This window comes from Narcine bancroftii, chromosome 7 (genome assembly GCF_036971445.1).
Source record: "Narcine bancroftii isolate sNarBan1 chromosome 7, sNarBan1.hap1, whole genome shotgun sequence".
Classification (NCBI taxonomy): Eukaryota; Metazoa; Chordata; class Chondrichthyes; order Torpediniformes; family Narcinidae; genus Narcine; species Narcine bancroftii.
In genome coordinates, this window is record NC_091475.1 from 186,960,463 (window position 1) to 186,986,181 (window position 25,719).

At 42.4% G+C, this 25,719-nt stretch overlaps 1 protein-coding gene across 3 annotated transcripts in view; it reads right to left on the reverse strand.

Annotated features, from left to right (window-relative positions):
• Window positions 1-880: 880 nt before the first annotated feature.
• Window positions 881-25,719, reverse strand: part of LOC138739505 (LHFPL tetraspan subfamily member 6 protein-like) — a 239,317-nt gene continuing 214,478 nt past the window's right edge. For all 3 annotated transcript variants that reach the window (XM_069891728.1, XM_069891727.1, XM_069891726.1), the window contains 2 exons: window positions 8,089-8,187; window positions 881-7,016 (listed from right to left, as the gene is read on the reverse strand). In XM_069891728.1, the coding sequence (XP_069747829.1) occupies window positions 6,898-7,016; window positions 8,089-8,187 (218 nt within the window). In that variant the 3' untranslated portion in view covers window positions 881-6,897. The remainder of the gene's footprint in view (window positions 7,017-8,088; window positions 8,188-25,719) is intronic.

The following is a 25,719-nucleotide window of genomic DNA, read 5'->3' on the forward strand; positions in this document are numbered from 1 at the left end:
AAAGAAAAACTAATTTACAAAAACTTAATTGAACCAGAGTGTCCTTCAAAAGGAAGCACAAAATATATTTCTCGGAATAAATCGGAGGTTTAGGAATATACAAGTACAGCACCAGACATTCCATGATTAATTCAGTCCTTGCATATTTAACCATTAAGAAATTTAAATTGCAGAAAGCAAGTAAGTGTATGTGGGCATTTCTTACAAGTGTTCACTCTGTACTAGTATATGAATTGCCCAGTTAACAACATCCAATAACTCGATCAAATGGCAGAACATATCGGTCTTTGTTGGAATTCATTCATTCAATTGCAAAGTGTTGTTCTCTCCTTCTCTTACATCTACTTATTCAGCAGGAAGTAGGATTAGCAGAAATTATCATCGGTTCACCCCTCATTCTAATAGGAAAGCACTGAGACTTGTTTTTTTTAAAGCAAAACTCAGGGTGGGCTCAACTCTGTGACCTCTCTGGTTTGTTTAGATCAGATGGATATAATTACCAAACTATTAGGAAGCCAAACACATTTTCACTCAATTTCCTTTCATGTCAAAGAAAAGTTCAGTTAAACTTGCCCTTGAGTGGTCACAAGATGACTGATAATCACAGACAAATTACATTGAAATTGTTGCACAGAAATAGCCCATTGCATGAAATTCCTTTCTTGCATTGATTTCCAGTCTGAGGTTCTTCAACACCACTCAATACAGAATATTGAAATTTGTGTCTTGTTCAGACAAATTGTATCGATATATAGATACCTTTTCATGTCCTGTACTTAGAGGTAGGACATGTTTATATGGAGAAAACTAAATGATTAAGTGGATTTCTTAACTTATTCCATGAAGTAATGGTTCTGTAATAAATGCTATTTTACACAAGTTAAAGCAATCAGAGCTTTAATGATCTGAGCAAGATGATGACACTTTATGTATATTGATCGCTTAATAAAATAGTTACATTGATATATTGCAGAACATTAACATACAAAAAAATGTATTTGAGAAGAGATACAGATTGGAAGTGACACCAGCAAGTGGAATAAAATGTACACTCCGAATTGTACACAACTCGGAAGTTCCCCGTAAGGGTAGTTGGAAAGTTTACCAATGGTAAAGATGTTATGAAAAAATCTATGTAGTTTCTCTGGGCTGCTGCACCCAGTGGATCTCCTCAGTCATTTACGTCGCTAAATCGATTATGTCTACCCTCTTCATACATGTACATTAGGTGATAGACCACTCCTCCTCATTGCACATTTCCACAGTAGTGCCTAACTGTTCAGTAGAGAACAAAGGGGAAAAGACCACACTGAATGATTTAGTGAGTTTGCACATCTCATTTGTTTCTATGTTCTCACCACATGGTATTGCAGATAAGGTGTGGTCAAACACAATCCGCTGGAGGAACTCAGCACATTATGCAGTATCAGTGGGAGAAAAAGAAGAGTTGGCCTTTTGAGCCAAATCCATTTACCCTGATGTAGATTCTCAGGGTTTGAAAGGGGTTTGAAACATTGACCTTATTTTTTCACTTTGCTGCTGTCTGACCTGTTGATTTTATCCAGTAGATTGTGTAACCTTCAGATTCCAGCATCCTTTGCATGTCTCCAAGACAGGGTCTATTTCTGCCTGTTCACTTCTCCGAGATGCTCCCACCACTGGAGCTGTTAAAAAAAAAAGAGGGCCAGCCCTGTATATCATGGCAATGCATTTTCATGGGTGCAGGTTACATGTTGGTGTCTTGGAACAGACATAAAAGGCACTAAAAAAATGCAGCCTTCTCTTTTCCTGATTAACACCGCACCATCAACACCTGACCACTTATTCATTTCCCCCTCACTATGTGGGGACACAATAAAACACACATTTTGTTTTTACATTCCCATAACTTCACAACATAGCCCATCACAGCTTTAAAAAACCTTTACACCTCATCACTCTGTCAAATTAGTATGCATTAGAATTTGCATTTCACATTGAGATAAAGTTAAAGCTTGATGGCAATGAAAAATGGGTAGTAACAGATTGACCATCTCATGCATATCCCCTTTATTGAAGACATAGAACTCTAGAACATTACAACAGTGTACAAGCCCTCAGTCTATGCTATATAAACCTATTCCACAACAATCTTCTTCCCTACCTCAATTCTCTGCTCACTATTCAATATCCTTGTGAAGAAAGCTTTCATCTGCAGAATATGACAGCTAATGCCCTTGCTTTAGAGCAGTCTGATTTGACGTTGCACAAATGAACCAACCTCTCTCTGTAAGGTAAAACATCATGAGATGGGAATGTGTAAGGAGTTACCCTGTACAGGGCTGTAACAAGATGTGAATGCATCCTTGTACTTACAAGATAAGAGAGACATTGATGGATTGAGAGGCAGGAAGCTAGCAGGGAAAGGATAGCAACAGTTTTAGTCATTGGACAAGTAATGATATGATGATGTTCTAAGCACGTATCCAAGGGTATAAAAAATCACCATTTTGCTGATAACGGCAGAATGCATTCTCCGACTAACATGGTTAGTTGCAAGTGTTACAATCCGGTAATAAAGAACAAAGAACCCTGATTTCGACTCAGTCTGGTGTTTGTCTCACTCATTCATGAACAAAGCAGACCTAACATCTCTTACAGAAGCAGGGATGCTGGAAGAGCTGCAGAATGAGTTCCAAGAAAGGGCATTGACCCGAAACATTCACTGGTTTTTCCTTTCATCGATGCCGCTTCACTGGCTGAGTTCTTCCATCACTTCTGCTGGGGTTTCAGACACCAGCATCTGTAGTTTTATTCACTTACCATCTCCTACAAACTCCCAATCTCTAATTTAGTGATTCACTGTCTTCAGATCCATTCTCTTCACTTCCATCACTTTAAGGGACTTTGTGTGCTTTTTCTTAACAAATCAATAATTATCTGGTAGACTAATTGGATACTAATTGAAATAATTATCTGGTAGACTAATTGGATACTGGTGCCACTCGATATATAGAGTAATATCCAACCCACCACCTGCCCCACAAATTGGGGTGTTTGAGGGTGGCTTAGCATAAATACAATGAAAATAAAACTAAGTGCCTTTGATCTATGATATATTGTAAATCAACAATCTATTTGGGGAAACTAACACTATTTCGATGCCAATACATGAAGCATCTACATTGAAAATGATTAATTATTAAATATTTAATCTGTTGGCTCATGCTGTTGCTCGAATATATCTTGGACTTTATATTTATGGATCACAAGCACTTCTTAAATGATAAATGTTTTGCAAGCATTTGGAATTGTGCTTGCAGGGCACGTTTTAAGCATGATCCAGATGATATATGTAGAATCTGCAAGTTCGCTTTCTACTCTGTTTCTCCACAGCTATTCAGAGTTGCGATCCCACCTCACATTTTATTTGAGGCTGCAATGTTGAAATTTGACTTGAATTAAATACTTATGTCTCAAGTAACATATAGCTTTTCAATTTACAAGAGCATTGCAAGAGTGCAAAGTTGTGACAGGAATATTTATTCCCAATTCCTGTCGATGGGCTTTCACTTTTAAATTCGGATTTGGTTCAGGCACAAGATTTAAATTGCAGACTGTGTTAAATCCAAATGCTGTTAATGGTCACATGAACACATGCATATCGAGCAGGTGCAGGTCCCTCGGCCTCAAAGGTGGGTCATCCAGTTGATTTGATGGCAATCTCAATTCAACATTTCAGTCTACCCACAGCATCTCTTCACTCCCTCTACCTCCGCCACATAAATCAAAGATTCCATTGAAACCACTGGTCGAAAGATTCATGAGCTTCCAAGAGAGAAACGTTTCTGAGCAAAGGGTGTCCGTTTTTTGATCGATACACATGTCATTACTGCACTTTATCAGTAGCTATTAATTTAACTGGAAATTTGGATACATTTGTGTTTCTTAGAACAGTATGGATTTTGCACATTTGGAAAGGTGGTTTAATTACACTGAACCACAAAGATTTTTCTTCCTGAACAATTTTGGGTGTATTTTATGGATTTTGGGCTGCTGATCACAAATATCAGCTCAAATATTTCTGATCGCATACTGTTTTTTTTTTAGATAGAACCTATTTCTGTGATTTCCTGTCATATTTCAAGCCTAGTTCAAGCACACAAGTGCACAAGCACACATGACATCCAAATTTCATTTCCTGCATTCACACTTGCACTTCTTCCCTGCTTGGTGCAGTCAGTGACGAATATGGTGAAAGGTTTCACCAGGATATTGCGCCCATGAAAAAGTGGTATCAGGGCAACTAGAATCTATCAATGCTGGCTGATTATTGTTGGACATTGACATGAGAGGCATCAGATGCTGAGTACAAACTATTTTTAGGTCAGTTGAACTGATGCAATGTGTCAGCATCATTATGTGATTAAGCATGCTAAATTCAATCAAAATGAATTTAATGTTTCTCTAACTTCCTATGTGATACAGCAAATTTAAAATTACCTTTGTGTTCAGCTTGAAGTTGTCTATAATCCCCATTTTTTTTCAGGAAGCAACACTTTAGTGTTATCAGTCATGGTAGAAATGCTGATTACCTTTCAGAACCAAATGGAAAAAGTGAATTAAACAGCAGATGGACTGGATTGTTTGCAGGTTTAAGGTCTGTGCAGCACATCTGTTGTATATCCGGTGGCGGGGGGTGAAATCTGCATTCTGAAGCAGTTACCAGGTAGGTGAGTGGGACCTGAATCCAGGAGGCAGCTCAGTGGTGCAGGTGGTAGACTTGGTGCCTTGTAGCTCCATTGACCCCTGGTGCTGCCTATGTGGAATTTCCATATTCTCCCTGTGAGTATGTGGGTGGGTTTCCTCCAAATCCAAAGATATGTGGGTTGGTATGTTAATCGGCCTCTATAAGTTGCTTCAGAGTAGAATATGGGGGTTAGAGTCCATGTAGCTATGGAGATTATGGGGAGGCAGGAGCCAGTGGCATTGGAAGAGGTGGCAGGACCCATAGACATTTGATGTCTCTGAAGGGAATCGCCTTTGCTTCTCTTTCTCATCTTCATTGTGGGACCAGATTAGTGGTGCATCTGTGTGCCTTCACAGGGCAGACAAAAGAAACCCCATTTTTGTGTACATTGGCAATAAAGCAACCTTGAATCACTGGGAGAATAAAATATGAGGATAGGATTAATGTAAAAAATAAATAGGTACTTGGTGGCCATGGACTTGATGTGTGAAGGGTCTGTTTCTGTGCTGTATTCATAAATAGGCTCTCATTTGGTCTGGTTTTTTATTACATGGTATTACATGACATTGTTGTACCAAAACATTACAGCTGAAAGTTGATTTTCTGTTTATTTCACTCTGCCTGTGCGCTTATGCTTGCAACAGTAAATGTGAAACCTACAGACAAAGCACTTGGCTTATGTGGGCACAATCCCCAGAAGTATTGGGGTTTTTTTTAATCCATTTTTTTTTAAACTAAATTGTTTTGATTAAAGTCATTTATTCTGGACCATTTGGAAGCAGCAACATTTCTGGCTGTTGTGAGTAGATCTCAAGACCTAAAATGTCTCCTAGCTCAGGTGGGGGGTGGGGTGGGGGGGTATGGTGGGGAAGTGATGCTTCTGGTAATCTTGGGCAAACTGAGCTACCCCCTTCCAGATCGGTACTGGATGAAAAATACCTTGAATAGAAATAACCCTTCCACTTTGGCCACATGTATCCATCCTGGTTCAGACAGAGGCATGGCATTAAAAAGTATGTCAGGACTCTAACATTCCCTTGATTTCCATCAGTGACAGTTTTACAGAAGGACCACTGGAAGTTTCTTTATTGCAATATTACTGTTGGAAGTTCGAGCAGGGTCTTCCTGCCTGTAACCACCAGCAAACACCAACCCCCGAATCCAAGAAACTGGTTAAATTCATGCCAGAACTGGAAAGCATTTGCTGGTGGCAGTCCAGAACCAACCCACGTCTGACAGGGAGAGGAGGGTCTCGACCTATATCACATATCCTTTTGCTGCTTAGAATTTCGGTTAAGTATCTGCATAGAAAGGTACTGTTACTTGTACAGGCGCATATATGGAATTGGACACATATTGAATATAGTCTAGCTGGAAATGGTAACATAATATAAAACATTGCTATTAAGTACATTTACGAGTATTTAATTTTGTCAAACACATAATATTGTTTTTCCCCAAAATGGATATATATGAGTGTCATGTGTTTGAATATATACTGTAATTATATGTATAAAATTATGCACAGATAGGTTAAAAAAACTGCTTTTACTAATAAAATTGGTCCTTGAAACATCTTATTTCATGGCAAAGAAAAGTCTAAAGGGAGTGCGTTTTATTCAAAGTGCTACATCTTTGATCAGACAAAATTAAATAATTGTCATTCTGAGAGCAATTGAGAATATATTTGCTGACATGGCAATTGCCTTTCCGTGGCTGTAGGGAGCTCCCCGTGAAAAGCAGCAACAGGAATGGGGTTGTACCGATTGGGTAGCTGGCCCGCACTCATAGGCTCAAGCTGTTGGGTGAACACTTTTGTTGTGTCCTTCTTTGCTCTTTTTTTTAATCAAACGTGAAACGTTTAATTAGGGAACACTTTGAACAAAGGCAATAAGCCCAAGACTTTCTTTCCTCTTTAGAAAGCTGAAAGACCTTGATGCCACGGTTCCTAGAAACAAACAAAAAAAAACCAAGAAAAATATATCAGAAACACCAGCCAGAAGTCTTCCACTCAGGTTAATTTTCAGTTTGGAATTTTCTCCTTTCTTCTGATTTAAAACACGATGTTCAGTAAAGGAAACATTGGAAAAGTTCCCAGAAATTACTTTTAACTTTACTCCTCCACAGCTCTCTTGCTCAGAACTGTTTCTTTGTCCTTATTTGGCATTTCAGTATGGATATTGTTTCTGTTTTTTCCCAGCAAAGCAAGCTAGCCAAGTGCAGAGAAGCATTGTAGCTGCGGCACCTCCTCCAGTACAGTAATAGGCCCATCCCAGCTGACATGTACCTACAACACAAACAAGACCATGTTACAACTAATATTATCGAACTTTGCTTCCGATTCAGCATTCTAACCAACTCTGTGTCAGGCACTACCGATTCTCGAGAACATAAACCTTCTACAGTAACAGCCCCATTATCTGGAATTTAAGCAACCAACATCGAAGCAACCTGCAGAAAAATTATAGAAAATAAATAGGTGTGACAACCTACGCCTCAAGCAAACTGGTTCTAATTGTAACATGCGTGTGGTTGGAGCAGCCTACACCAAGATGGCGCTGGGCATCTTCCCCTTCCCCTCAAGGAAAGGGCCCACACGCGTGAAGTATGAATAGCTGTCAGTCAGTGACGCAACTTCCGGTTCCCAGCGGCAGGAACAGGGAGCGCCTTTAAAACGCTCAGTGAGCAAACAATAAAGCAGTGAGTTTTGGAATGTACCTGTCGACTGCCGGTCTCGTTATTCGCTCCGTAGCACGAATGCAACATATGCATCAAATGCAAAAGTTTTAAATTGGTGCCCCTAGTGGTTAGTTCACCAATCCATGCGACACACAATCTCAAGCAACTGGCAAATTCACTTCTCCAGCATCTACCATTCCCTAAAGGTGCCAGATACTGAGGATTTTACTGTGCTTTGTTTCCTATGGTCAGTCCACAGTGAATCACTTTCAATTGGTCAGAAGACCCAGTCATAAATATGGAACACCAGCAGAGTGCAGAGCATCGGAGATAACAGGCAATTCTTCAGAAACAGGAAAACTGAAGGCTAGAGTTGAATGCAGGTTCAATTTTAACTTTAAGAAGAATTTATGGAGGCCTGTGGACTGGGTGCAGATCAGTGGGACTAGGCAGAAAAATGGTTCAGCACAAACTAGAAAGGCCAAAAGGCCTGTTTCCGTGCTGTAATGTTTTATGGTTCTTTGGTACAATCCCTGCCCTCAAAGCTGTACAAGACACTAAGGCACATCGATCAATTCTTCCAAAAAACTGTCAGACAAAATCACTGCGGCTTGCATATTTTGACCACAACATGTAATAGAATGTGCAGCAGATTCTGCCTGGAAGTTCAGTCCCCTTACCGAGATCAAACTGGTCTGAGAGATTGTTGCATGTCTGTCGCACTTCTTCACTATTCCAGCCCAGAGGGTACAGGGCACAACCTGAGCCAATCAGCAGACCTGCCAAATAAAAGGACAAATGCATTTGATGAATGATTACATTGGGCAATCAATACTCCCTATAGGTTGGGGTGGCCAACCTTTTAATTTAAAAATTTTAATTTAAGCATACAGCACAGTAACAGGCCATTTCATCTATGTGTCTGTGGCGCCCAATTAACCTACACTCCTGATACGTGCACGTGGCCTGAAATGGCCTGATACCGTGCTATATGTCTAAGTGAAAGATCGAAAATTAAAAGGTTGGCCACCCCTGCCCTATAGTATCAATAATACATTAAAACTCAAGGAAACCCACAAGTTGTCATCTATAAGTTGAACTGACAATAAGGAAAGGCCGGACAAAACTGGATTGTTTTCTCTGGAGTGTCGGAGGTTGAGGGGAGACATGATAGATGGATAAAAAATTATGGAGAGGAATAGATAGAGTTGGTCTTTTCTCCAGGGTGTAAGTATCAAATAGTATAGGGTGTAGGTTTAAGGTGAGAGGGGGAATGTTTAAAGGCGATGTGTGAGGAAGATTCTTTTCTTAAACACTGTCAACAGAGGTGGTAGGAGCAGATATGAAGAAACATTGTTTAAAGAAGGGTTTCGACAGATGAAGAACTGGCAGCGAGTAGAGGGATATAGACCATGTGGAGAGAAGTGGAATTAGATTGGCACAGACTTAGGGGCCCATAGGGCCTGTTCCTGTGCTGTGCTATGTTCTACGGTTGCAAGTATATTCTAGTGCCGGTTACATGGTGCAGGCCATTCCATTTAAAATTGATGGTGTCTAACTTCTGACTATCAAGCAGCCACTGTGTTATAAAGAATTTATATAACACAGAATAAAATGTTGTCCTCTCCAAGTATCTGTACACCTTAAACTCAAGTGATTCCAATTATATTCCATTGAGACTGCTCTCCGAATTGTAGCTTTGATTTGACTCTGGTGGTGCAAGGTTAGATGTAAACTTTGCTTGCCCTTTCTTTGGATCACAAACCTAACTGCACTTAAATAAAAAGCTGCAGAGAATGGGAGATCCTTTTATCTCTTTAGCAGCCATTCTGGCCTAGATTTGAGATTCATGTCAAGGCCAAGTCTGTGAATAGTGCAGGGAGAATGCCCTCTAATTTAACTCTGTGGCCCTCCCCTCACCTCTCTGCAACTTTAAACAAGTTTGTGTCTCACACTTACAACTTTGATAAGGGGTCCTTGACCTGAAACATCAACTCTGCTCCTTTGCGCACTGATGCTGTCAGGCTTGTAACACTTTCTGGGTATTTTGCAGCCAGAATAGTTCTGGAATCCTTTTGGATGATGCGGATTGCAAGCATTTTGATTTTTATGCTCTGTACCAGGTTTAAGTAGCAACAGTGAATCTGAGGGTGGATTGCGAATAGGAATTTCTTGGACCTTTCTCAGACCATTTTGGGAAATGCAACCTGAAATTCGGTGGGCTTCAACTAGAGTGATGCCTCAATGTTGAAATCTGGGGAGGAATATGGAAGTGTACTCGTCCTCTCCTGGAGAAAGGGACTGAAACAATCTAATTGATTATAGCTCCTAATTTGATACGCCCAATGATTATTTTTAAATGATGGCACCATCGGTCTGAAGTGTGCAGGGAATTCCAAGGGAAGATTTATTGGAAGTGACTGGTCAATGTCTGTAAATTGGCTAGGCTACTGTTAGTAGAAGGGACAAACTTAAATAACTCAGAGGGCTGCAAGGAGCACTCTCTTGCTTAGGAATAAAACATGCAAGGCCCCAGACATCATGATTAAAGTAAAAACGCAATGGGGGAGAAACCCACCAGGTTATATAGCAAAGGTAAAGATACATAACCAGCATTTTGGGCTCAAGATAGGGGCAAAATGTAGGCCAGTAGAACATGCTCAGGCAATTGTCTACACCTTGCTCCTACCTTGATGGAGGCCTCAAGCCCAAAACATAGATTGTATACCTTTAATGTTGCTACATAAAGTACAGTTTAGCCTGTTGAGTTTCTCCAGCATTGTGTTTTTACTATTTTCCTGTTTACCCCTTGGTGAAAGGCTTCTTAATGGCTAAATCTATTAAATTATTCAAACTAACATTAACGTTCCACTCCCAAAAATTTTAGCACATTCACTGGTAAAGTGCAATTTTTTTTTTGTTTGGAATCATGAGCTTTTAAAAAAAACCCATAATGTTCTTGTAAACACAGGACAAAAAGAATCTACCTAAGAGCAGAGGTGGCCCCATCATAATGTTACCACACATGGAACAGACTTTTGTTCTTACAGTAATATCAAAATTGTCAGCTTTCACCATCCTGACAAAAACTACTGGAGTACATACATGCTCAGATAAACAAAGAAATCTATACACTCTCATTAACAGCTCACTGATTCTCCACAAAGTACCTGCTTTGAAGCCTTCTCCCATGTAATTTGTGAATAGGTGAAAATTGAATGGATTTGTGAATTACAAAATGTACAATATATCTTGAAAACTTTTAAACTTTTTGCAAAACATGCCAGTGAGTTTCTCATGGGTTCCCAAGCCATAGTTACTACTTCTGTAATTCTAAATGCATCTATATTGAATTTGCTCAGAGAGATGTTTCAAAATTAGATGGATTTTAAAATTATATTGTTCATGTTCATGATGTTTTTGATTTTACTTCTATCTTTTGGATCTGTTTCAATTGTTCTGCCATGTAAAATGTTTAAATTATTGGCTAAGGATTATACTTTTTAAGTTCTCACATCAGTGAACCTTTGAACTGATATCAGACAAGATAGCAACAGCCAAAAAGCTCTCATCACCGATCAGAGGTAGTTGCTATGCTTTGCCATGGAGCAGATTTAACCTGTGGAATAGTTTACTGGCAACTTGTTGACAATGGATTAATGGTGGAGTGTTTTTTGTAATGTGCTTCAAATATAATTGGTAGCAGGCCAATAGTTGAGCAATCTATTTCTTCCTAAATGTTTGAAGAATTGCCAGTTAAGTGAGAGCACCGACCCTAATTGTTTCCTCTTGTTTTCTTTGATCACCATTTATTTTTAACACTACTGTGACCCAATGTAAAAAAAAATTAAAACTCCAATATAAAATGTAGACACTTTCTAATGGAGCCGATTTGATGTTATTTCTAACAATGTGTTAAATTAGTGTATTTCAGAAAACCGGTGCTTTAATGTCCTTGTCGAGTCTCTCTTGTTTCCTGATTTCCTCTTTTAGACATTAGACTCAAGCAATGTTATTTGTAACTTGTTCCACTATTCAGCCAACACTATTCTGGAACTAGCAATCAGAAATCTTCAAGCACCCTTTAATTTTCTGTGCCTATATGAACTTAATTTTGATCTCTATTATAACATGTACAGTCAAAACCTCAAAAGTATAGAAAATTGCAGGTAATACTGGAGATGCTGAACATCTCTCACAGATCCAGATCAAATGACTTCATCTTCTAAATACTATGTCACCAACATAGCCACTATAACCTTGAAGCTTTCCATCTTCTCTAATTAACATCCTTTCTCCTTTCTTTTGTTTCTTTTGTAAGGGGTGCTTTGTGCACAGAGTGAGGCTCTCGCTCATGTATCTTGCCACTTCTTGTTATAAACCTCTCTGTCTTTGTTCAACCCCTGCTACAGATGAAGTGTTCTGAGCTAGAAATAACATTCCCTGTCAATGCAATTGCAGTTCCCTGTCCTTACCTATTTATCTTCCAGCTTGGTAATTTTATCATCAACATTTCTTTGAAACTCACCCCTAGACCTTTCTCCTAATTCTTTGTTGGCATCACAAGGCACTCACTTCATTGCCCTAGGCAGCTTTTCCCCTGCCTGGTTCTCCCTGCATTATCACCATATTCACTGGGTTCAAAACCTTTCACAAAACTCTTCAATGCTCAGCTGCACACTCCTAGCCCACTTATCACTGCCTTGCCAAGGAAATAAATGAAGGTAAGTAAGGTGGTGGATGTAGTGTATATGGATTTTAGTAAAACATTTGGTAGGTATTGCCGGGGATGGTGGTGGAGGCTCATACAATAGGGACAATTAAAAGAATCGTACATAGGCACATAGATGTAAGAAAAATAGAAAGTTACGGATGTGAGGTCAGAAAAAGTTAGATAGGATAGAAATAGATAAGTTGTTTCCATTGGCGGGGAGACTAAAACTAGGGGACGTGGCCTCAGGATTCAGGATAAGTAAAGTTAGGAAAGAGATGAGGAGGAACTGCTTCTCCTCAAGGGCAATGAATCTGTGGCATTCACTGCCCATTGAAACAGTGGAGGCTACTTCACTAAATATACTTAAGACAAGGTTGGGTAGATTTTTACATAGTAAGGAAATTAAGGGATATGGGAAAAGGCAGGTTGGAGGAGATGAGCCTAGCATCATATGGCAGAGCAGGCTTGATGGGCTGGATGGCTCCTATTTCTTATGTTCTTTGTTACATAAGCCAGCGCAACATTGTGGTTGAAAGGTCTACTCTGAAATGTTCTATAATTCCTTGTAGTCAGTCCTCTTGGTTCTGGTGCCTGAGTACTTAGTTATGTAATACCTGTCTTAAATATTTGTCTAATTGGGGAACGTAGTACCACTGGAGGGGATCCAACAGTGATTGGTCTGTTATTCTGTGTGGGGAGGATGACTGTAAGGGCTGGTATTGCGCAATGTGTGGTGACCGAGAAGCTGTTCACACTGTCCAACTTGGATCTGGCAGCATCTGCACCAATATGTTGTCGGGATCCTCAGGCCTCTCGCGTCACCTCCAGTTAAATGGCTTCATGGCTGTCCTGAAATCTTGAGATTTCTGGATGATGACAAGCATATTGGGTGTCACTGGGTCTTTTCAGCTTGAGCACCGAAACAAAGAGAAAGGGAGGCAGCAGAGATTGTTGGATCCAAGTGCTCCATTAACACCCAGAGTAAGAATGGCCAGTGCCCAGCACTGGCTTTGCTCACCTGGCCAGCCATGGTAAATCCTTGAACCCCTCTCTCTCAGGCCTAAGTACTCTTCGCTCTGGCCCACACAATGACAGCTATCACAGACAGGCTGACAGTACTGGCCTGTGACTGATTGCCTGCTGGATTTGTGCCAGGTCCCTGACATAGCAGCAGGCAGCAGTGGGGATACACAGGTTTGCCCCAGTTCCCCGGCACAGTTAGTTGCAAATCTCTCTGTGTAGAGTGGTGTATTGACCCCCTTTAGAGCTAATTCCATTGGTGGCCTTGTTTTCAGGAACACATTCTGTATGAGGTGGTTATGCATATGAGGGAAGATATATATTTTTAAGGCTATTTAAAAGGTTTGAGATAATGGGAGGAAATGGAAAGAACAGACCTGCTGAACTTAATAACCTATTATTGTTCCGAGATAGTTATGTCAAATACTGGAGGACATGAATTTAAGGTGATGGATGGGGAAGTTTACAGGATATATGTGGTACAAGTTTTTTTTTACAATGAGTGGTAGGTTCCAGGAATAGGCTGTCTGGAGCAATAATGGAAGCAGATACAATAGTAGCATTTAAGAGGTTTTTAGATGGACACATGAATATGCAGGGCATAGAGGGATATGGATCATGTGCAAGCAGCAGAGCCTTAGTTTAATGTTCAGCACAGACATCATGGGCTGGAGGGCATTTTCCTGTGCTGAACTGCTTATTTAAATAATTTGTAACTTTATCTTTCGCTCTTTTTTTTCAGGCCTCAGATGCATAGAGCTGAGTAGCCCACTATCTGACCCCAAGAAAACTCCATTCTCCACAAATCAAAGAGAATGATTCCTAACAGCTGGGCAACCTGATGGGCAACAATATCCGATCTATCCCGTTGCCATTACAGACATTGCTTGACCTGCTGAGTTCCTCCAGCAGTTTTTTTTGCGACCCCAAGTAAATGCTTGTCCTCAAAACAGCATTCTTAGAAAATTATAATTGAACTGTGAATTATTGATGTTTTTCAACCAATTTAAATGCTTGAGAGGCAAAAAAAAACTGCAGAGGTTGGAAATTCTCACCAATGTCTGGCAGTATTTGAGAGACAGAGTTTATGTTTGACTTTCCATTGCTGAACCGTGATGAGAAGTCATGACTTGAAATGCTAACTTGGTTTTGTCTCCACAGGTGCTGTCTGACCTGCCGCACACCTGCAGTTTTTATGTCAGTTTTCTTGCATCCAGGGTTTTATTTTCCCCTTTCAGCCTGAGTGAGTTATCGGGTCTTGGGACTACAGTACCCTGTACCCGAAACGCTTGGGACCAGGCATTTTTTGGTTATTGGGTTTGTTTTGGTTTTTGGAACAATGAAACTAAGCAGTACAGTAACAGCAGAATACCTGTATCAGCGATGAAACAACAAACAACAGTAGGCTTTTTGAGAGCCGACAGGATGCCACAAGTGGAAAATTCGCATGAAATAATATTTACTACTTATCCAAAAAAAAAATCTCTGCTTACAAAAGAAGATAAATGCAACTCCAAGCACTAGAAATTTTTCAAATGTTTCCACTGCTGGTCCTGACACCTCCCCACCGTCGCTGCCAGCTCCTGACTACGGACCCTGCTCCTGCCCAGGGGTCGCTGATCCTGGCTGGGAGCCCGAGGTGACTTCTTCGATGCAGACAGAGTTGCTGCCGTCGACTCCGGCTGCAGCCGATGCTGAAGAACTGGACCCAGCTCCGTCTGGCATCTTCCCAGCCAGAAGCAAAGATTTTGTTTTGTACCACAGAACTCTGTTGTTACCAAACTGGCACCAACAGAGTGTTAGACCCCCACATGGGCAAGTCAGGTGGTGAATTTTTGACGCTACACAAGTTTGGTTTTTTAATCTTTTTGGTTTTCAGAACTTCAGATACGGGGAACTCGACCTGTTTCACAACCTGTTTCACAGTAAGAGCAGTGTCAAAAAGCACAATAATCAAGGGGTGGAATCTTTTGTTTTACAGTAAGCATTAAGTAAGACAGGTGGAAGTTCTTTAGAAGTTAACCACCTGGTTTCAACAAGGGGATATGATTTCTTTCAGGGCTCTTATTAGGAGGTTAGAAATGTTGATGCCACAATGAAAGGCCATTAGATGTAAATACCCAATCGCCCATCTTCATATCCCACAAGATTCCACATTATAATAACTCTCGGGTCCATGGAACTGAGCCTTGCAAACTTAGCAGAAACATCGGTAACACCTATAAGCTCCCTATCATCCAGTCTGATATTCATTGTGCTCTCACCTCCCATCAACCAGGTTCTCTTCATCTGCATTGGCTACTTATTAACCAACTGCTGCTTTAACACTGACCAACTGCAGCTGACACACAGTTCTTTGCCTGATCCTATCCCTCCTCCTCCTTTGTCCACTGGTCTCTGTTACAGAGTGGCTCCAAGGGATCGGCTATTCCCTCCTGGAAAGGGCATCTAGGGATGGGCCATCCCTTCCAGTCAATGCACCAGTTAACAAGGAGAGGAAGAACTGTAGATATTTGTTGTCCGCATAAAAGGAACTGAAATATATTTATGTATAAGGGCTCAGGGCTGCCACATTGGTTACTTTTTCCTTCTTGGAGATGCTGCATGACCTGCTGAGTTTCTGCAGCACGATGTAAATTGTGATGTAGGATCTTAAACCTGAATTAATCATTCTGTTCCTTCTGCCACACCTAAAGCATTCGGCGTTTACACTTTGTTTTTATTTCAGATTTCCAGCATCTGCATTTTCTTTTAAATTTCCATAAAAACATTTATATGTCCAGGGCAATCCGTTATTAGTCTAGCAAATTTTAAAGACGAGAGAATCTATTTTCCCTATGCAGAAGTATGGGAAAAAAACTTCCATTCTCATTACAGTACAAAGAAGTTAAATCACCGAGGACCAAGTTCATTTCTGAAACCTGTACTGTTTACAAGGTCATTATCTCCTTTGTCTTGCCCATGCTCATTTCTCTTTCCATTACATAAGGGTTGGCCCTTCTTCTCATTTATCCTTCATTCTATCTTTGACGCAATTGGATGCGAAGGGAAGACAAGTGGTTGGAAGGAAACCCGTGGTAAAGTGAGCAAAGAGGATTGGGCTAGTTTGGTACCTGCCAAAATATAGAGGAGCAAAGGAAGCCAAACACCAATCCACTCAAACCACAGAGACAACCTGTGATTGTGACGTTACACTTGCCATTTAAGATAAAACCAGCAGATGTTGGAATTCTAAAATATAAATGAAAAGAGTTTGCAGGAGGTAAATCAACATCTGAATCTGGGAAGAATCTGGTGAACCCTTCCTTGCTGTAAAGACTCCCAGTTGAACTGATAAATTTTTCCCTTCCAGAAGTTAAGACATACATTCCATTTCAAACTTTAACACAGCATAGTTCTCATCCTAGGATATTGAGATCTAATACTATTTGGAGGTGAAAATAGTTCTATAAATTTTGTACATTTATTCCAGTGAAATTATATGACCATGACTGATTATAATTTAAGGCATGTGAGTTGCATTTATCTTCTTTTGTAAGCAGAGATTTTTTTTTTGGATAAGTACCTTTATAGGAACATGGCTTATGGAGTAATAGGGGATACAGGTCTGTTTATCATTTACATGCAGCTTCCGGACCTCAGTTAAGTCAGAAGAGGCATTGAGTGCAGGAGCCCCTTAACTCAAGGTTTCACACTGGGGTCTGATGGTGCTCACTGAATAAACTGCTGGTGACATTTGTGCAGGTAAGACTGCTAGGGAGGAAAGAATGATGGAAAGGATCAGTTTTATCCTGTGCTTTAACTGTCCCCTCATTACATCTGCTGTCATATTGACAAAGACAGATTTCCGGATGTCCAGTTTTACTTTGACTGCATTCAGACCTGGTCATTATCAGAATGAGTTTTTATTTGTTTATTTTTAAGTGTATGCAAAGCAGACATGTTCCTATGTCTTCAGAATCCTGGCTAGCATCAACCCTCAAGCCCTCTTCCTTCTTCGGATACTGGTGTGACTGGAGGGCAGGCGGAAGAGAAACTGCTTCTCACCGGAATTGCACAAAAATGGCAGCACAATCTGTGACAGGTGCCCATTTTCAGGAGTGCCTCAGGTCTGTGTCCACGGGCTGTTCCTCATTGCAGACAGGCCAAAATGAGTTTCTAGGCTGATGCAGCATGTTCTTTCTTGCAGCTCCTCTGTGCTGAAAGGTGGACAAGTTTTTCGGTGGCATAAACTGATCCATCATCACAGGCTGATTGTAATCCTTGTGCTGTTTTCTGTGTGGACGGCTGGCCAATGATGTGTTTGCAGATTCCCTGTGGCTTCAGTCGTGATACATGCAGCTGTTTAGAATCAGCCCATATCAAAGGGGCAATCAGCAGGACTGCAAGTGGTTGCTTTCTGTGCCTTTACCAGCGGTACAGAGCAGGGATCAGTCTGAGAGCGAACCCTCCCATCTATCAGGGTTAAGGCCTCCCTCTGAATCCACATCAGATTTATTAAACCTATATATTGCCTTGCCAACCTGTGGAGCTTTCAATATCCCACTGACAGCCTCTCCCTGACACATTGCATGCTGCTAATGGTCTATTTTCAGTGAAGCTGTGAAAACAATGAAGCCTTTTGTCTGCAACGTGGTGCATTTTGGCTCATTCTTTGTCATGGCATTAATCAAAACTACAGCCACTCTCCATTATAAGACCAATTGGACGTGGACATTGATTCCAAAATTAATGCATGACAATGTCTGGACACATGCCTGGGTAAAGGAAGCACCCTGCTCCTGAACCGCAATTCTCCAAAGTGGTTCCGATATTGAATGGTAATCACTTCAAGTGCAAAGCCTTCATCGAAAGTACAGTAAGGGCAATACTACAAATATGATATCAATCTCACTGGGCGTTTCCAAGGTGGGAGGAGATGGACAGGGGCCTTTTAAGATATTTGAGGGTACCGTTGACTTTGGTTGCCTTGGAAACTTGTCCAGTGAGATTGATATCATATTTGTAGCATTGCCCTTACTCATCGAAGTCCATAGCAATTTAGGAGTTAGAGCAGGAGAAGACCATTCAACCTTTCAAACTATTCTACTATTCAGTAATATCGCTAATCTGCTTGAAACAGCACCTCTTGATTACTGGCCTGGCCACCTCCAGTATTATTTCACCTACTTACTTCTCAAGAAGCTATGATATCTAACTCTACCTTCTAAATATTCAAAGACTCACCTTCAACCACCTTTTGAGGAAGACTTTCAAAGACGATGCATAACCCTCTGACATTAAAGTAAATCCACTTCATCTCTGCTTTGAAAGGGGCAATGATCCAGTTCTAGCTTCTCCCACAAGAGGAAATATTGTCTGTACATTGTAACCCTAATGCCAATAGGGAACAAAGCAATGGCTTCAGCATACAGGCAAGTGTTGTTCTTCAGTGAGAAAGAGCCTCACAGTCTGCTCAAAATTTTTTTCCACAGATTATTTTTTGTCTCTCTCATGGAGTGCTGCCAAGCCATTTGATTCACATATAAATTTCCCAAGAGCCTTACAAAGTGTATGTTTTATTGCAAGCTCCATATGATTTTAAGAGATGTGTTTTTAATTTCCATTGTTACAGTCAGTCATCAAAAAGTCTTAAAGTTGATCCTAGGCCCATTAAGTTCCAAGCCAGAATTCCCTCAAAAGCCAGATGAGAGAGAAAAGCACAAGGACTAAACACGGGTTGAGATCATGGATTTTATTTTCAGTTCGTTTTTCCACTAAGTTAGTTCAGGAGCTGAGGCGCTCAGTGATTAGGGGCTTTCAAGCTGTCTTGTAAAATGGGGTTAACCGGGCAATTTGCCCAGTTAGTGCACCACTCACAAGGCAGCTTGAAAGGATCCGACCCAGTCAGCAGGCTCCAAAATCAATCAGGCCCCTGCCCTACCTCGGAGGTAGTCAGAGAACACAGTTAAACTTACCCAGGTCGCATCCATGGCAGCTTGAAAACTAAAATTTCCGACCTGGTTACTCCTGTGATGTCAGCGTATGCGCGCTGGCATCGCAGGGAAACCCCAGCTGAAGTGTCTGTCCTGATCGGGGGGTGGGGGGAGAGAGGGGTCACTGTCATGGGGGGCCCAATTGGGGGGAGTGAGGTCGCTGACATAGGGGGAGAGGTCGCTGCTGTGGGGGGGGGGGGAATACTACAATCGGCAGGGGCAGAAGGGTCAGCTGCCACGTTGGGCCGAGGAGTCGGCTGCCATGGGGGGGGGGGGGTGGAGAAGAGGGGTCAGCTGCCACAGTGTGGAGAGGAGAGGGGTCGCTGCCATGGGGAGGAGAGGAAAGGGGTTGGGGGGGGGGGACTGATGGCCAGTGAGGGGGCAGGGAGACAACGATAGTTCCCCTTGAGTGTGGTGTGTTGGGTTGGCGATTTAATGGATCCATCCCCTGCAGCTTAAAAGGTGCTGGAAGCACCTTTGCCCCACTAATCGTACCTGGGTCCCAGGAGGGCTGCCGAGTTGCTGCAGCTTAAAAGCACCCACTATTAGTTAGACATAGACAAATAGCACAGTAACAAGCCCTTTCAGCCCATGAGCCCATGCCATCCAATTGACTTACAACCCTGGTATGTTCTTGAAGGGTGTGAGGAAACCGGAGCACCCAGAGGAAACCCACGTTGACATAGGGAGAATGTACAAACTCCTTACAGACAGCGCTGGATTCAAAGCCTGTTTGCTGGTGCTGTAACAGCTTTGCGCTAACTACTACACTAACTACTACACTAACTACTACACTAACTACTACACTAACTTTTCTTTGGCTTGGCTTCGCGGACGAAGATTTATGGAGGGGGTAAAAAGTCCACGTCAGCTGCAGGCTCGTTTGTGGCTGACAAGTCCGATGCGGGACAGGCAGACACGGTTGCAGCGGTTGCAAGGGAAAATTGGTTGGTTGGGGTTGGGTGTTGGGTTTTTCCTCCTTTGCCTTTTGTCAGTGAGGTGGGCTCTGCGGTCTTCTTCAAAGGAGGTTGCTGCCCGCCAAACTGTGAGGCGCCAAGATGCACGGTTTGAGGCGATATCAGCCCACTGGCGGTGGTCAATGTGGCAGGCACCAAGAGATTTCTTTAGGCAGTCCTTGTACCTTTTCTTTGGTGCACCTCTGTCACGGTGGCCAGTGGAGAGCTCGCCATATAACACGATCTTGGGAAGGCGATGGTCCTCCATTCTGGAGACGTGACCCATCCAGCGCAGCTGGATCTTCAGCAGCGTGGACTCGATGCTGTCGACCTCTGCCATCTCGAGTACTTCGACGTTAGGGATGTAAGCGCTCCAATGGATGTTGAGGATAGAGCGGAGACAACGCTGGTGGAAGCGTTCTAGGAGCCATAGGTGGTGCCGGTAGATGACCCATGATTCGGAGCCGAACAGGAGTGTGGGTATGACAACGGCTCTGTATACGCTTATCTTTGTGAGGTTTTTCAGTTGGTTGTTTTTCCAGACTCTTTTGTGTAGTCTTCCAAAGGCGCTATTTGCCTTGGCGAGTCTGTTGTCTATCTCATTGTCGATCCTTGCATCTGATGAAATGGTGCAGCCGAGATAGGTAAACTGGTTGACCGTTTTGAGTTTTGTGTGCCCGATGGAGATGTGGGGGGGCTGGTAGTCATGGTGGGGAGCTGGCTGATGGAGGACCTCAGTTTTCTTCAGGCTGACTTCCAGGCCAAACATTTTGGCAGTTTCCGCAAAGCAGGACGTCAAGCGCTGAAGAGCTGGCTCTGAATGGGCAACTAAAGCGGCATCGTCTGCAAAGAGTAGTTCACGGACAAGTTGCTCTTGTGTCTTGGTCTTGGCTCCAAGAAAAGTGCAGAGAACAAAACAAAGGACTCTACATCACCTTTGTTGACCTCACCAAAGCCTTCGACACCGTGAGCAGGAAAGGGCTTTGGCAAATACTAGAGCGCATCGGATGTCCCCCAAAGTTCCTCAACATGATTATCCAACTGCACGAAAACCAACAAGGTCGGGTCAGATACAGCAATGAGCTCTCTGAACCCTTCTCCATTAACAATGGCGTGAAGCAAGGCTGTGTTCTCGCACCAACCCTCTTTTCAATCTTCTTCAGCATGATGCTGAACCAAGCCATGAAAGACCCAAACAATGAAGACGATGTTTACATCCGGTACCGCACGGATGGCAGTCTCTTCAATCTGAGGCGCCTGCAAGCTCACACCAAGACACAAGAGAAACTTGTCCGTGACTACACTAACTACTACACTAACTACTACACTAACTACTACACTAACTACTACACTAACTGCGCCACCCCTTTAATTTAATTGCAACTGTGGATTTTTGCTGGTCGTCTCTGTAATAGTAAAACTGGTTGGTTGTTTTGATAACATGGCATTCAATAGGCGAGGCACACAGCACCAACTATCAAAGAGACCCAATTAAGAACACTATCCTGCTTTACGATATATTCAGAATATGTTCTGTTTTCATTTGAGATTCATAACTATCAAAAATTTATAGTTTTTGCTGAAAGCAATGGTAATTTCACAACCCAAATCCAGCATGAAAGAAAGCTTTACATTTATGTAGGGCTACCTTCAATATAAACTGAATGATCTCCACCTAGGCTGGAATAAACAGGGTATAAGCAAAGCACATTTTATTACTGATGTAATGTGGGAGATTTGCATTCAGTTTGTGAATGAATCAATAGACCCTTTCAGCTGGCCTAACACCCTATTGTAAAGCTGCATATTCTCCCCCCCATGCGGCTAAAGATATACTTACCTGAATGCTCCAAAAGCGTCTCCGAGGTGTTGACACCAACCCTCCTTGGGGAGGGATAATTGGCGGAATGTTGAGCTCCGCCGAGGCACTTGAATGTGCAGCCTCTGTAAGCAGCTGCCTGGGGATGGGATGATGACTCTATCTATGACCCAACTCTCCGCTGCCTGACAGCTCCCCGCCACATGACCCGACAGACACACTCCCCGCTATCTGACAGCTTCCCCCCGCCCCGCTACCACACAGCCCCTGCCCTACTGGGTAGGGGTGGCCAGCCGGGGCTGTCGGGGCAGGGGCGGCCGGCGGGGGACGTCAGGAGGCGGCCGGTGTAGGCTGTCACAGCCCAGGGCTGTTCTCTGCAGCTCAAAATGCGGCATAGAAATGGCAGTCTTCCATACCCATAAATCCCCACCACAGCTGGAACTGTGTGGGAAACACAGAGTGGTTCCACCTGCATGGGGGATTATGGATGGGGAAGACGGTATATAAAGGACACTGTTTGACCTGCTGAGTTTCTCCAGCTTTGTGTTTTTACCTGTTTCTGATATTATGTTTTCTTATGCTTGAATTGTGATGTACTGTGAATCAATTATGAGGCGCCTCGGGATATGAACAGGCCCTTTCAGGTGGAGCAGGCAACACTGCAAGGAGCCTTTTAGGGCTGCCACCTGAAAGGTGAGTTTGCAGGTTAAGATCCACTCCTGCTGCCACCCTCAAGGCGGAGGGTCCACCCGAAAGGGCTTAATGAAGTTTATTGTCGAATGTACTGTACCTACAATGTACAAATGCAATGAAAATTTGGATACCAAGATCCTATAAAGATAACTGATAATCTCTTTTTAGTTATTGATTGATATCTTTGAACATTTGCATCCATTATGATGACAGTTGTAGCCTTGGTTTAACAGTTCATTTGTAACACAATGCCAGTGACATGTTGGTCCAGGCCAGCAATTCTCAACAGGGGCCACAGCACATTTAAAAGGGGATCATGGACTGAAATCATAAAATATTTTTTGTCTTTTAATGTAGTTGCGAGGAGAGAAGTATGGAAGAAACCAACTAAATCTGACTGCTTCACAGGGAAGGGGGCCCAAAAACTTTGAGCAAAGTTCTAAGGGGGGGGGGGCATAGTTTAGAGAGGCTAAATTATGAACTCACATTAATAGAGACTTGATCTCGCTAAGGCAAGATTGACCATTATAGTAATTAAAATCAATGACTGACTGCTCAACTGTTCCCAGTAACAACGGCCGCATCCAGATCCAAGAACATTCTATCCAAATCAGCAATTATCTGGTTCCTGAATGAACCCTACAAAATGGCTTTCAAGTTGCCCTTGCTTCATGCTAATTGATCTATTATTTCACTTTATATCATTCTCCTAATTCAACTCATCAAAAATTGGATGAGGTGGAAATCCATTTGCACTTATTGTTATCCACAAATAGACAAATACAAGCAACTTTCAACATGTTTTGAAATGTTTGCTGCCATTTGTTATCAATGACAGGGAATTAGACTGATCTCAATTAACTCCAATCTTCATGTCATGTCTGTGCTGGATTTTATTATGTGAAATCTAGCACAGACATTTCACATACTCAACAAGATGAAGCAACTGAAGTTGGTATTAAAAGGCCATACAGTAATTGATTCACAGTCCATCACAATTCAAGCAGATGAAAACACAATATCAGAAACAGGTAAAAACACAAATTCAGAGAAACTCAGCACCGCCAAACAATGTCCTTTATATACCAAAGATAAAGATACATAGCCAACATTTTGGGCTTGAGCCCTTCATCAAGGTAAGGAAATAAGAGCAGGAGTGGGCTCTGTTGAACCTGCTCTGCCTGCCTTTCAATAGGATCATGGCTAACCTAGCCATGGACTCAGCTCCACTCACCCACTGTTCCCTATAACTCTTAATTACCCTATTATTCAAAAATTTTTCGGTCTTAAATACATTTACTGAGCCAGCCTCGACTGCTTCCTTGGGCAGTGAATTTCGCACTCCACAGATTCATTACTCTGCTTTTATTTTAAATCCGCTCTTTGAATCTTGAGGCTACGTCCTCTAGTTCTTGACTCATCTGCCAGCAAAAATAACCTTCCTGCTTCTATCTTATCTATTCCTTTCTCTGTTTTTTTTTTAATGCTGGGTCTCCGCTTCGAGGCTGGCTTCAAACGCGGATAAAATTTAAAACTTGCCTGCTTATGGAGTAGCCCTAAAAGGCCATTCCAACGCTGCTTTTATACGGAGCGGCGCTTCGGTGTGTGGTCTGGAGCTGCTTTAGGTAGGGGTGACAGTTGCCGTGGCACTGCCCATCATAAATATGCGGTAGAACAGTGACCGTCTTCCCTACTCATAATTCCCCACGCAGCTGAAATGGCTCTGTGTTTCCCAGAATGGTTCCAGCTGCATTATGGGTATGGAAAATGGCCATTGGTCTGCTGCATATTGAGCTGTTGGCACTGACGAGTGGCCTGAATGGCTGAAGTGGTCTGGTGAGGTGCCAGAGGCTGGAGTGGCCAGCGGGGCTGTCACAGCCCACCCCCGGCGGCTCCTCCAACCCAGCAGCCCCTGCTGGCCGCCCCTGCCTCGATCGCCCCCATTGGCTGCCCCTGCCCTGCCAACCCTGCCGATTGCCCTGCCCTGAAGGCCCCCATCAGCCGCCCCGACCCTGAGGGGGTCATGGAGGGAGAGGGGTGAGTGAGTGGGAGAGAAAGAGAGAAGTGAGATGGGTCACGGGCTGAGGACGTCATCACGACACTAGCCAGCCACTTTCAGCAGATGTACCTTTATGCAGTGAGGTGGAGTGCACTGACCACCTCTCGCACTACCTTGGGGAGGGACTGGAGTCACCGCCTAGCAGCTGCTCATGGACCATTTATGAAAGTAAGTTTTCCGATGTTCGGATTTTTTGCTTTATTAAAGGGCCTATCTTGTTATGTGTCTACATCTTTCTAAACTCCAATGAGTACAGTTCCCTAAACTCCAGTGAGTACAGTTCCAGGCTATTCCATCTCTCTTCAAAAGATAACTGTGTCATTTCTGGAACAAACTTGGTGAAACTCTTCTGTACCATATCCAAGAGGCCATTAGATAGGTACGAGGAACTGAGAAAAATTGAGGGTTATGCAGTAGGGAAATTCCAGCCAGATGTTAGAGTATGTTACTAGATCGGCACAACACTGTGAGCTGTAGATTTCTATGATTTATATTCTTTCTTAAGCAAGGAGGCAGTATTCCAGGTGTGATCTCGAATGCAGTTGTGGGAGAACCTCCCAGCTCTCAAATTCAATCCTTCTGACAATGAGGACCAACATTTCATGTGTCTTGTTGATTACCTGCTTTTTGTGATCCATGCACAAGAACTCTTAGGACTCTGCACAGCAATCTTTCAAATTTTAAATATGTGTCTGATCTACTATTTTTCTTTCCAAGTGGAAGGAACAATTACATTCCATCTGCCAAATTTTTGCATGTTCAAATAACCTCTCTATATTTCTCTGCAGACTCTCTTCATATTCTTCACAATTTGCTTTTCCAATCAATTTAACATCATCAACAAACTGAGATACATTATATGCAGTGCCCTCTTCCACATTGTTAATGAGGCTCATGAACAGTTGTGTGCCCAGCACTAACTCTTGCTGCTCTCCACACACCACTGATTGCCAACTGGAGAAACATCCATTTATCGCAGCTCTCTGCTCCCTATCATTATTCCATCCTTTAACCATGCCAAGTAGTAAAACCTAAATGATTTAATAACCTAAGTGGCTGTCTGTCCTTTTCACGT